Consider the following 13,815-nt stretch of genomic DNA (forward strand, 5'->3'; position numbering starts at 1 on the left):
CAGCACTCAACATTTTGTTTCGACAGGTGGAAACATTTGTTCAACCATCTTATGCCGAAAGGTGTAAGAATGGGGCGTATGCGCTACTCTGGAGTTATCACGGGCGTGCATCACGCGGGTGCGTTTGATAAGAGATTACGCAGTACGACCCACGGGTGTATCTTCTGTTCGCAGAAAAACAGTGTGACTTTAGACCCTGTGCGCGTGACCTCTTCGCATAGTAAGGGCCTCTTGTGCACGAGTGCATACATTTCAAACACCACTAATACGGCCGGCGGAGTTTTCGGTTGCCATCATTTCCTTTGCTCCATTTTGAAGGTAAATTGCATTTTATTTCACGTTAGTTTTTAGGAGTGCTGATAGTGAAGGTCCGCCCATTGTTTTGTTGTTTTGTTTTCTTTGGGGCGGTTGCAGGTTGCCAACAAGCAGATAAAAAAACGCAAATTGTGTTCAAACTTGAGCTTGTTACTCTGCGCGGCACATCAATGTGTTATATTTATAGCTTCAGTAACATAAATCGCCGATGCAGAAATAAACGAAAGAGGTGCCGGGTTCATATTGCCTTGCTGTAATTTTTATGAGTTTTCACAATATCTGTGCTACACTATTGTGATATAAATAGGTCACAGTGTTCGATGCTGTACAGCCCCAGGTAAAATGGTGACGCCACTGCATAACGTTTCTGCGCAGCAATAAATCAACACAGACCGGTACATTTTTTGCTTCTACTCACTATACATGATACGGGTGAATGCGAAAAAATTCACGTCTGAAGAGTTTGAAAAGCTATCAAAGTGCCTGAGAAGGAGCGTGTACAACGTTAATAATGCAGCATATTCAAAGGTAAAACCACTTTGCAATTACTAGCAATAATGTCCGCCCCTGTCCGACTGTTCAATTAAACTGGTTTAGCACATATAAAATATGTAGCAGAAACGTGCACATTGCATTTTACGCATCGGTAAACCTTGCATATATCAGCTAGGACCAGTATGACATATTACCGGGAATGCGAGACAATAAGAAAAGAACCTGTAGCCTTCGCCACCTAAACTGTGCATTCAAACATTATATTTGGTAACTCTTACCGGTGTCCATAGACAGAATTTGGCATAGCAAGGTTTACGAAAAAGCTAGCTTTCTCGGGGAGGCTCTGTAGCTATTGAATTTTAGTAGATGGCCCTGAAAACAATTTTCCTACTGTAGTTAGCTGCTAAAGTGACCGCTTCATTTTGCCGAGGTTCATTTAGTTTGCGTACTTAGTTCACCCAGAGCTTGTAAACGAGTGATTTTTATTTTCTTTATATGCGTAGGGGGTCTTGCAATATTAAGCTCGCCGTGGAGTTTTAAGCAGTTAATTATTCCCGTTATCTATCAAAAGATGGGCTTTCAGGGTAGGAGCACGGTGACAGGTAAAAAACTGGCTGACGATTACGATACTCTGTAATGCAAGCTTGGAACGCAGGTGTACCGGTTTTCTCACTCATTGTTCACAAAAACCTTGCTGAGACTATACTGTCTTGTGATTATATAGGCAGAGGGTTTGTATAAGAAAGAAAATGCTCACTGGTGCCGGAGCGGAGAATCTGTCTCGTGCGAAACGTTTCGCATCTGCTACCGCTAAGAAAGGGGAGCGCGGTGCGACGGCCAGGATAATCCAGTGAGCGTGGTCCACGGCAGTGCAGCAGACCGACCTCCTCTCGTGCGGTGCTTTGTTTCAAAATGTGGTAATGGTGGACGCGCTCGCCGCATACCTTAGTGATCAACTCATCGGCAAACACATGATGGCGCACGCTGCTCAGGCGCTATCTCATAGCGGGTTCCCGCCGCGGGACACGCCTTCGGCTGCACCCCCGGCCCGGTACGGAGAAACAGTGAGGGCAAGAATAAGTCTGGTTTAGAAGAGTTGCATATGGAATTTTATTAGAGGTGCTGTGTAATCCCATGCACTTCGATCCATGCGGATGTGTGACGCTCACGACAGTCATCTGTACACAGCACCTGCGCACAAGTCAAGTCGCCCTTTTGGAGTTTGGAATTTGCAAATGCCGCAGGACGTTATCCATACAATTTACACAGGGGCATCCTCCCCGCTCGGGTATGTTGAATCTCGGAATGTTGGGGAAGTGAAAACGTTCAGTTTACAACCCAGCACCTGCTGTTGTTAGTTCTCAACGTCAGTTTCGACGCTGTCGCTAGGTCGTCCAGGCGCAGCAACTACGTCTTCTGTGCCTTTTACCGCTGAAAATATACGTTTAGGTCTCAGGATGTACAATGTGATAGCGTTACTTTGAAACCGAGGGAGCGTTTTGGGATGCAGGTCCTTCGTTTACGATTTATTCCTTCGTAGCACTGAATGTCAGCGAGAAGTGTAAGACAAGCATCAACGGTTTTGAATCACCTAGACGCAAAAAAGACAGACCCGACCTAAGATGGTGCGCTTCGATGTGGGCATTGAAGGTTGCGGCTGCTTTGTGTTGGTTAGTTTGGGCAGAAAGGCGGCACTCTGAGTGCATCGAAGTGTCTTTCGTTAATGTCGTTGCTGGTCGGAAAGACTTGGTTTCGCTAAGAGGGAGAGGGAGGTAGAAAGAGGAGACCTTATGTTCAGCAAGAAATGAACAAGTTTGTATGTAAAGGGCTGCGCAACAGACTGGACGAAACGGAGACAATGCACGCACGCGATCTTCTTATCGATCAAATGATGTTATTTCGTCGGGACGCCGAGGTTATACATCCTGGTAGAACACCACAACGCGGGAAAAAGAAAGAAGTAAAGAGGGAAGGAAAGCTCTTTTCATGCCGGCCTGATTCTGCCCCTCCCTCCTCTTCGATTACCACCCGCCAACCGCCGCTCCACTAGCTCCACCGGGCCAACTGCGCTGCTACCGGCGCAGCGCAGTTATGCTGACCATCGTACGACGCTTCGGCGGAAACGAAACCAGCACGAAGATCACTCGAAAACTTTAGACCATTTTAATTTAACGTACGTAGAAGTTCCACATACGTAGAACTGTCACAGGTGACCAGCGCGCATCCTTACACAGCAAAGGGCCGACAGGGGCCTCACGGACGTACGTGAGATTCCACTTTTGTAGCGTGAGCTACACTGGCCGTGGTTGAGCAGTTCAGCGTGGCTCCTGGAGAGCCGTGCTGCGCAGGCGCGAGGACCAGTGACGTCACACAGCGCACAGAACGTTGATCGATGCCCGGCGTCTCTCACACACCCCACGCACCCAGCGTCCTCGCCGACCTCGGTTCCGCACGTGGCGGCCCGGTCCACTTAATGATCATGCGACGGGTGGCCGGGTGTGGAACCGATGGCTCGTCCGTCGCCGCAACACCGGCGTGCGCCTGTGGAGCCAGCTTAAGTCTGGGGCGATTGGTGACCCTGCGTAGGAGCCGCTTGATAAATATACATGTGATACATAATTCGGATGCCGTGTGTGTGTGTAATTGAAGCTGCAGTAAGTATTATAATCAAGATAATCCTAGACAACCAGGAAGGCTAAGAATAACCAGCTCAACTTTAGCTCGCACTTCGTATAGCCTGGTTTAGCCGAGCTAAGCCAGTGCAAATTTTTTACGTTGTGGTGTTCACGTTGCTTCCGTACGTATAGCTGACAAAAATGGCGGGGCCATGCCCTCGGGCTAGGAAAAGAAAACGGCTTCGTCGATGATCCCTCGGTGCGATGACATGTTCGAAGCAGTTCATTTCGACTGAATTCAATTTGCCCATTCGTACCTTCACCAGAAGTTTAAATCGAAAACAGGTTTTGTTTTTCAGATAGGAGAGCGATTTTTCACCTCTTAAGCCTGACGAAGTGGCGTTTGTCGTAATCATGGGGAAAGGTTTGGTACACAACGAGAGGCTATGAGGTGAAAACCCGGGTCTCCAACCACGGGAGAGGGGCCGCCATCTCTGCTGTTTCTTTAGTCTTCCACCACAAGTGCAAGCTGCGCCAATTTGTCGAGAATGATGCTCTTAGCTTGAGCTGAAATAATATATATTCGCTATGCACATACCGAATTATAATGGGAAATGAGGGACTCTTTGAATTAAGACAAAAATAACGGTAGGCCGACAAGAAAGCAGTGCAAAGCAAAAACGGAAATCTGGTAGCTCATGTATACTTCTTGAAACAGATATACTTTTTTTATTTTTTTAAACAAAACAAGAAAATGGAGGAAAAAAATTACCCATTTGCTTTTCATGGCTTTGTGAAACTTCCTACCTATATTTCTGCATTCATTCAACGAGCCCCTCATTTCTCATGATGATTCGCTACATGCATAGAGAGGATTTTTGCTCTGGCAGTCTCGGGGCCATAGGTAGCTTAAGAGGGTTCAATGCTGGTCGACCGCTCGAACATGCTCTACACGCTGGAGTCATGGCCCGGGGCTCAAAAGAAAGGTCTCCTTCACCCCGGGTGGTCGGAGGGGCGCTGGCTACCACCGCCAAGCACAGGAAATAATTACCTTGAGATAAATACCCAAGACAGTGGAGGGGAGAAAAGCTCCGCCGGCGCCGTAGTGGTAATCGCACCAGACGCGTATTCTGGAGGTTTTGGGTTCAGATCCCACCCGGCGAGCACTTTCGCTCCACTTCATTTCTTCCTTTAAAAATATATCTGCCTCAATAAGAATAAAATGACCTGAGAAGTTGGCGGGGGAGAAACGTGGGGCAGTTCAGTGGCAGGGGTGGCAGAAGGCTATCGAATTTCGATTCTATGTGCACTGAAGCGAACAAATAAACGGCCTCATCATGCCGCATCCAGTCCTGCTCCCGGTGCCACGCTGCAAGTGCACGCGCAGCGTGTGTATCAAATAGACAGCAGGAAGGTGTAGATTTGGCTCCGGTTACCTTCGTGAGAAACCAGAGCTCTCCTGCACTGTGTTGCGCTTCATAGGACTTCCAAAACGGAGAGCAGAGGATACCTTGGAATATCTCTTTTTTGTATGAACATGTCCTTGACAAACCTGCAACAACATCTGCGTTCCCTTTCTTTAGGACTTCCACGGCTCTGCAGCAGCAAAGGCGAGGAATACATCAGTGCTACGAGGTGATGTTCAAGATGGCTGCTGACATGAAATACCAGCTGAAGGACTTCAAGGGCTTGTCAGACGGTGTTCTTATTCCGTTCGAAGAGAAGGTGAAGCAGGAGCTCCTGTGCTGCACGTGCAATGCTGCTTCACCCATGGGCCTTAAAGACGGCAAAGGCCACACGTTCTGCCTGCGCTGTGCTCGGGTGCACACAGACAGTTCCAACAAGTTTACATGCTCCCTTTGTGGATGGCAAGGTCAACTGAACTACGTGAGTGGCTGGAATGCTTTCGTCTGCTTTATTCATTGAATTAGTAGTAGTAGTACGAAACGTCAGTGAGCTATAAAGTAGGAGTGGCTCCCTTGTCCGGGAATCCAAGTGATGACCAGGCTACCTATGTCCTAGATGCCAGAAGTTGCTGGACATTGAAGTTGTGGCTGGTGATCAGGTTCTCCCACCACTCAGGGAAGGGGAAGTTAGGAAGGAAAGGGTGGGAGGTTGGGTTTCTGCGCACAGGCTAATAAACTGTGGACTGGTGTGCCAGCCTTGGAGCAAATAGTGAATTGGGCGGAAAATTGAGTGGGAAACATGTAGTGTAGCCGAATGGGATGAACGAAGGTATTTGTTTGGATGCGGCTAAGAGTCCTTTCTACTTATCTGGACAGCTTGGAGTGAGGTTGAGGTTAATCTTGTTTGTCGAGCCAATAGTGCTGTGCTATGTCCTGAACTGTGACCAATGGTGTGGAGTCCACATGTTCTTCTAGGGCCTGGGAGATAGCGAAGGCGCGCGACGTGCGCTCACTTCAGGTTGATAAGCCGTAGTAGGCCTAGCAGAAAGTTCCAACTTGGTCCCAGGATATTTCATCACAAGTAATGTCGAGACGAGCTAAATAGCTAAAATGCAGCGTCCACATCTGTCGGGGAATTTGCCGGTTCTGCTGGAGCCAGAGTGAAAAGGGAGGAACCATCTAGTCCAATGATAAAGGCAAAAAATCGGCGAGCCAATGGGAGGAGCGATCAAACTCAGGAGCCCCCTAGCGGCCTCCTTGTGTACTTGAAGCATCTAGACCTCACAACTGCTGTAACAGACAAAGATGTTAGGTGCCACATTTGAATTACTGCAAATGCAATACCTAGCACTGTAAATGCAAGACATAGCACCTTCCTCAACGCGCCAGTAAAATATCCCGCATCAACTACGCGTTGATAGTTCACAAGCATGACATGTGCTGCAAAGTTTGCAATGTATTATGCAAAATAAGGCAGAAATGTAACAGCAAATGTGGGTATTAAAAACAAAGCAGTATATCACTGAACACTCGTTTGGTGTAATGAAATTTGGGGACATAATGCAAAACACTCATAAGAAACGCCGTCGTGACACGGGAACACGCTAACGTTTAAGTGGTAATTATAATGACCCAAATCCTAGAACACATAGCTAGGCCAGAAGCATAGTGGCTACAGCGGTTTATTATGTTTCTTTCTGTACATTGAGAGATCAGAAACCGCTGAATTGCGCGAAACCCTGTCGGTTACGAACACATTTACATACTTTTCCATATGTTCTTGTCAGCTTGGAGATTTATCCATAGCCATGTTGGCTGGGTGCTTGAGCCATCAGGTTTATCGTCACTCCAGGCATGAAAATTTGCAAAATAGTCTCAAAGCATAGCCAAACAAGGGTGTTACTTTCCATAACAATATCAAAGTATTGAAGGCTAGCGTATTTTGAATGAGCACGAGGTCGCGGGTTCAATTCCCGGCTGCCGCGGCCGCTTCTCTGATGGAGGCGAAAAGCAAAAACGCCCGTGTGTTCGAGATTTCGGCGCACATTGAAGATCCCCAGGTGGTCAAAATTAATCCGGAGCCCTCCACTACGGCGCGCCTCATCGCCTGCGTTGCGTCGGCGCGTTAAACCGTACAATCAATCAATCAGCGTATCTTGAAGCCTGATGAATAAATTTGTGAATTTTGAACTTCTCACGCGTCTTCCTTTTATGTACGCAAAGATTCAAGCTTGTTGGTAGTGCGGGCTGAGTAATTTGTTAAGGAAACGAAAGCAGGGATGTGCATCGCTGCACTGCGTGGATTACAAACAGAAGAACAGTATACGCTGTTGCAGTGTTCAGTAAACCAAGGATAGTCAGTATCAATAGTATACGATAACAACTGAGAAAGTTTAGCTGCGCATGTATAGCCCCTGTCACGCCAAGGAAAAATAAAAAAGAATGTGTAATTTGCGTTTCAAGTGGTTTCTTGATGGGAAACGTGTGACTCCTCCAGGTGCACTACTGCATATGCACGCCCCCAATGCGGAGAAACAATCCCGCCATCTCCACGAAGTGAATGATGATGACAGAGGTGAAGCTAAAATGCTTATCGGCGAAACCGTGAAACATTGTTATAGGTCTTCTTGACGGCGCGCACCTTCTAAATGAGTAAAGGACATACGGCGCGTTCGTAGCCATGCTCGCGTCTTGGTTTGTAGCGCAGTGGGAATTGCGCCATGTACCTCCCGTAGCGGCCAGAGAGTCGTGGGATCGCAACCGGGCGCCGCTGCGTCCAGACCACCACTCCTCGTTTGCAAAGCTTGAGATTTCCCACCGCTCCGTTGATAAGCCCGTCGACGACGTCGATGTTTGTGGTGATTATGTAGGGCTTGTTTGGGACGATGAGAGTCTCCATGGGTAAGTTGGCGAATTGGGTGTGTGACATTTTAGCCACCTTGGCCGTCACCTTCTGCAGAGCGTCTTGTGTCGCGCAGCCCCGGTACGTGTCTTCAGCTCGCAAGCGACAAACGACCACCTCTTCTTCTTCCTCTCCTCCTTGTTGGGTAGCAACGAACGCGTTGAACGTTTTGACCTCTTCAACCAATCTTTAGTTGGCCAATCCCTAGGGGGATCCTGCAACAATCATCATCGTGGTGCCGTGTACAACAGCAATGAGGGACGGGGCAGTGCCCTAGAGAGAGGAGCTTCGCCCCTAAAAACTCAGTGTAGGAACTTGTCGGACGGTTTCAATGGTGGCCAGCGGAGACACCGAGTCAACAAGGCTAGCTAACACCTTCTGCCTAAAGGCGGGACTTGAATTAGACACTTGAATTTAAATTGACAGTCTGAAATCTATTTCACACATGCTATGTTTTGTGTCTAAGTTCTGTGGCTCTTTTCGCAACTACTCTTGCCTGTTGCAGCTTGGCTGTCGCTCTTTCTCCTATGTTCGCGGGTGCAAATGTCGCTAGATGTGCGGTGACTTTCCTGATGGCTACTTTCAGTAGTTATTAATTTGGCGCCGAATTATATTTGATGCCCGTCACGTCCAAAAATGATACCCGCACCGCTGGCGAAGATACACCGGTGGACCGACAAATGTTGACCATCGCCTCGGCGGAAAGGGTCAACTAGTGCGCCAATTCACCAAACACCACTGCAGTTGTAAAACAAAGTTTGCCGTATTGTAACCGTACTCATTTGGCCCTACGGTTCCAGTGCCGGCCCGCCCCCTTGGGACCTTTACCGCGGGCCTAGACGTGCTCCAGACACGATGCGATGGTCGTCCAGTGCCTGAATTCCGAACGTGCGGCGGGCACGTGCGACACCACCACCTTGCATTTATGCACTCGCAAACTACCAAAACCCCCGTGGGTCAGCATTGGGGGAGTACATACCGCGGCGACAGGCGTTAAGGCGCGCTTTGCCTCTCAGTCAGCTTCGCTCTTTTAGCAGATATCACAACTGGGTTTAGTTTTTTTTCTGAACACTCAAGTGTTCATCTAAGCTATTGCAGCATCCAATTATCGCTTATGGGGCAGCCGCTAAAGTGTGGAAGTACTTCTTCAGGTTCTGTTGTTTATGGGGGTGCTTTCGTCTTTAGTATACCGGTGGTATTTAGGAGCAAACGCAAAAAGGCAAAACGTATACCAGAATATTTTGTATTTGGTTAGCTTTTTTTTTACTACTCACCATGGTGGATAATTGGCTAAGGCGTTGTGCTGCTAGCACGAGGGCGCAGGGTCGATTTCCTGTCACGGCAGCCGCTTTTCTGGTGGAGGCGGAAAGGAAAAACGCTCGTGTGTGCAAGATTTCGGCGCATGTTAAAGATCCCCAAGTGATCAACACTAACCCGCCGCCCTCCACTACGGCGCATCTCATCGCCGGCGTCACGTCGGCGCGATAAACCCTACAATAAAGAAACGAAACAATTAGGTTTCTTTACTGAAGGTTTCAAACCTTTGAACGCCAAGGGTATTACAATTACAAACAAAGAGGTTAACTTGGCCTTGTTGTTTGTCCTACATCTAGACAGATTGAACACTGACCATGACGAGTCCCCTGATCCGTTGTCCTTTGAGGAAAATTGTGAGCTCGAGAGCAGTGACAATTTACCAAGCCACAAGCAGCATTTCTCACTTGAACTACTGTAGCCTAAAAGTAATAACAGGTAACTTAACCGAAGTCTTGATTTCTAGCGCTTACACACATAGGTCTTCGCTACTACGGTGATCGCATTTCAGTGCTATTTGCACGAAATTTCATCTGGAGGCATATCCAGCTACAGTTTACGCACTCTGCCAAACCTACGTTTTTCTGGTATATAACAATGGTGCTAAAGCTTTGACCTCAAAGTTGTATATTAGCTTGAGAGGAGAAACGCAGAAAATATTTCCCGGGCACTCAAGTTTCCATCCGGTTTTTGAACGCAAAAGCCTCGCGACACTTACCAACGTTTCTACTACTGCATGAGAATAACCTAAAAAGGAGCCTCCAAATAGATCAAAGCTCACTGCTTTTAAGGGGCATATGTTGCGGAGCTACAGTCATAACTTGGCATGGTTGTTGCTTCTATTTTACATTATTTACTAGCAAAGCTATAAGGCTTGTGTAGGCAGTTAAGACAACTGTCCTGGTTCGTTTTGATTTTGCAGATGACAACCAACACGGAGGAGTGGGGCACGTTAGAACAACTGGCAGCTGCTTGTCCTAACGCAGACACAGTATGCTCATATAAAGGTGCCTTCAAAGACGTTCTGGTAAGTTGTCGTTTGGTGGTTTTTCTGCAGTAATATTCTTCGTGTGTGATTTTAAAAGGATAAATTGCGTACACAAACTTAAACTACATAATACCTACTTCTGAATACCTACCCGAAAAGTACAACAAGCGCCTCAAAATAGTTCACAAAGGTTAGAAGTAAAATATAGATCACTGCTATAGGAACCATAGCCTAAAAGGCCGCTGTAATTGCTTGGTGAGTGTTAGATCTTCTGCGTTCCTCTAGTTCACTGCATATTTATCAGCATAGCATTATTTCTAACCATTCACAAATATCACATTTTTACTATCGCCCTAGAAAAAGGATTAGGAAATAGTACGTTGGATGAAAGTTTGATTGGTAAAACGTTTGTATCGACATTAACAACAGGATAATCTTAAACGTCTTTCTTGTTGTAAACAATGAGGGAATATGGTCGTGCCCTCAACCCACAACTACTTTGAGATATTGGCCGTCTGTTTCTGTCGGTGTAAAAAAAAATAGGACTTTGCTGAGAGGCGGTGTGAATGTCTTAGTTTCGAATAAATTGTGCGACTGGTTGAGCTATTTTTTAAACAGCAGTAGCAATTTACAAAAAGCTGTGCCACAGCTGATGCATTGAAGGAAAGAGGTAACTCCTCGCTTAGTTTCTTGTTCAAAGGTTATGCGTTGTACACCTGTGCGTGGTCACCCCGTTGCTTTTTTAACAAGTAGTGGTGGCTCTTGATGACGACGGGGATGGTGTTGGGCAGCAGACCTCTGCACTTAAATCTACTGGAGAGTAAATCTGCAAGGACTAATCTTGGTGTATCAAATGTTGAGCGATTCTCAAGCTAGTAAAAATGCCCAAGGTCTACCCATTGGAACAGCTTTGCAATTGAAGATGAAGTTCATGATTTGCAGAATGTCTTGCAGAAAAAAAAATGTCCATGCGAGTTTTGATTTCAGCGTTAATGACTGCAGCAAGCTATAAGCTCGTAGCTACTAAATGTTACTGAAATCAATGGAAGCAAAACCATTATTCGCTTTGAATTTGCTTCAAATCCAAAAATCATCATTCGTTCATTCCCAATTTAAATGTAAAATGAAACAACTGACTTTTTGCCTACATCACGGTTCCTAGGTAAAGAGCACGCAACCGAGCGGCCATGCCTGTATGTACAAAATAATAAACTTTTGACTGTTTGTGAGAGTTTTGTAAATTCGTCATTCTGGAATTACTGAATTGAAATTGCGGACGTTTGCAAGATTTATGAGTCTGAAAATTTTATGACGTGGACAAGTTTTTATAAATTATGTTTTCCTTCAGAGCTACAGAAATAACAGCGTGTTAGGGCTTATGCTAAAACCAGGTAAATTAGTGCAAGTGCTTTTGTTTTCATAGCTACCCTGATGCAGCAATTAAGGTGAAAAAATTCTGCTGGTGTCGCGATTTCCCATTGCGCCTATTTTGCTTTTGCCTGTGCAGCTGCATTACAAGGAGTGCGGTCTGAGAGGCAAAGTGGAGTGCTCGCTTTGCGGATACCTGCATGACCGCAAGGAACTGGCTGATCACATGAGAGACTTGTGCGAAAAAAGGGTGCTGGAATGTATTTTCTGTCACAAGGATGTGGAAGCCTGGGAGAAAGAGGTGAGGTGGACTGAATCAGCAGGGTGATTTTTTGTCAGTGGGAAAGAGGTGAATTGCCTGTTTAAGGCTTTAGGACCTCAAAATGATTCGCCGCAGGCCTAGCTGAGTGGCGTGTTATTGGTTGCTTAAAGGGCTGCATGTCAGCAGTAGTAGTATGACACGCCCGAAGTAACCCATAAAAATGAACCAGAAAAAATTTTTTGCAAGTATGTTTTTTTTTCAGATAAAGGAAAACAGGATCACCTAAAACAGTGTACCTCGAAGTGTTTTGTTTGGCAAGGTGGTTAGACTGAATGAACAATAAGTTAGCTCCAGCGACGTTGCGTGGGATACCCAGAAACCAGTATCAATCCTGATAACCATGACCCTGAATCACAATGTAAAGTGCTTTAATGATTTATCCAGCCTAAATAATGTAACCAACGTAAACCAGCTTCAGAATGTAAACACCTTAAATTATGTTGGATTAAGTGTTCCGCTTTCTTCATGTGCAAGTGCAAGTAAAGATAAAGGAATGCTATTTTTAGCATCATTCCGGTTCGTGCAGCAACAAGTAGCCTATTTGTAGTGCTTTAGAATGCAACGTTTTCCTTTGAGCTGATACGTGTACTTCGAGTTTATGCCAAAGGAAGGCCCTAACAGCCTATGTTCTGGAAAAACGCGGATTTCGCCTAGAAGGACAGTCATTCTGGTTTGACTGACGAAAAAGTTGGTCAAGGCAGTCACTGATGGGATGTCGGATTAGGCACCGCTCTTAATCTTCCTGCAAACGTTCAGCTTTACCCACAATGCTGTTCAGAAAAAAATGGAAATGACTGTGGGGTGGGAGCAAGTAACATATGCGCTTGAGTGCTGAACTTAAAACTTCAATCACAAAGCGTTTGAAGCAAATACGTTGCCCATAAACACCCATACAATAATATGCATGTTCTTTCTTCAGTTCAAACGCTCAGTTCAAGTCATCTGCTGGACCTTGTAATAAAATTCGAGCCATAAATGTCGGCAGCTTTCATTTTTGCTCCTTTGGGACAGAGAATAAGCTTTTCGCTTGTTGATTTAAAGATTCTGCAGATATATGCCCATATGTGCTGGCAGCTTATGCAAATGTGAAGACATGCTAACCAATTTGTGTTTTGGTTCCTCTGAGGGCACAAAATTTGAGTAGTGGCGATCACGTACAGCGTTACTCTTACCCTTACTCTTGGAGTGCTGACACATGTTTCGCCAAAAAGTTCATTTACCACGGTGATGATCGCTGAATGTTAATGAAGCAAAACCAGCGAGAGATAAATAGTTATCAAAAAGAGGTGCGAAGATCAGGTAAGGCGATTTTCAACACTGTGTCCCGGGGTACTAGAAAAATGTGCTTGAATTTTTATGCCGTGAACGTGAACAGCAAAAGTGACCGTGTTTGTGCACCAGTTCGTTCAATATAGCACAACGGCTTGCTCAGGGAGACGGGATGTACTCATGTTGGGCTGCTTCAATGCCTACAAAGTTGCTGTTCTTCAGGGCTTAAAAGGCCAGGGGCGTTTTGTCTTCGTCGTGTGATTTGTTCATTCGCCGACGGCGAAGTGTCTACCGTTTCGAAGGTTGCAGTGGTGAAAAATTAACTGAAAAGCTTTCATCCAGACAGAAGCTTTATAGCGAAAGTAGGCACACGTTCAGCAGTGGGTTGCTTGCAGAGTTGGGACGGGGACCAGCAGGTAATATTGACAACGGGGGAGTGAAATACTGCAGAAATTTACAAAGGACGGAATTCATCTACACCTGAATTGCTTCACATTTCTTCGCCTACGTGTCCTTATAGTCTGTGTAGCGCGTAAAAGACTGCGCTCGGTTGCCGTGTGGCAAATAATATTGTGTGCCCGGACATTACGTAAAAATAGTCCTGTTTTAACCAAAGTTGGCCGTGTCATCCTTATGCTAGCAGGTACTGTGTATTGTAGTGATGTGGCTGAGTAGCTGAGGTGTTGCACTGCTGAGCCAGGGAACGCGGGTGCGATTCCAGCCGTGGTGGTGGCTTTTCTGATTGAGGCGGAAACCGAAAACGCATGTGTCTCGACTTAGCTCACGATAAAAATGACCAGGCAGTCAAAAATAATGCGGAA

General features: G+C 46.2%; 1 protein-coding gene across 1 annotated transcript in view; it reads left to right on the plus strand.

The window, feature by feature from the left end:
• Nucleotides 1-201: 201 nt before the first annotated feature.
• LOC144139441 (uncharacterized) overlaps nt 202-13,815 on the plus strand; it is a 54,556-nt gene continuing 40,942 nt past the window's right edge. Inside the window, exons 1-4 of the mRNA XM_077671770.1 lie at nt 202-318; nt 5,009-5,312; nt 9,970-10,074; nt 11,543-11,704. Of these exons, the coding sequence (XP_077527896.1) occupies nt 5,064-5,312; nt 9,970-10,074; nt 11,543-11,704 (516 nt within the window). The 5' untranslated portion in view covers nt 202-318; nt 5,009-5,063. The remainder of the gene's footprint in view (nt 319-5,008; nt 5,313-9,969; nt 10,075-11,542; nt 11,705-13,815) is intronic.

This window comes from Haemaphysalis longicornis, unplaced genomic scaffold, assembly GCF_048455015.1.
Source record: "Haemaphysalis longicornis isolate Haplotype H1 unplaced genomic scaffold, Haemaphysalis longicornis Haplotype H1 scaffold_5, whole genome shotgun sequence".
In the NCBI taxonomy this organism is placed as follows: Eukaryota; Metazoa; Arthropoda; class Arachnida; order Ixodida; family Ixodidae; genus Haemaphysalis; species Haemaphysalis longicornis.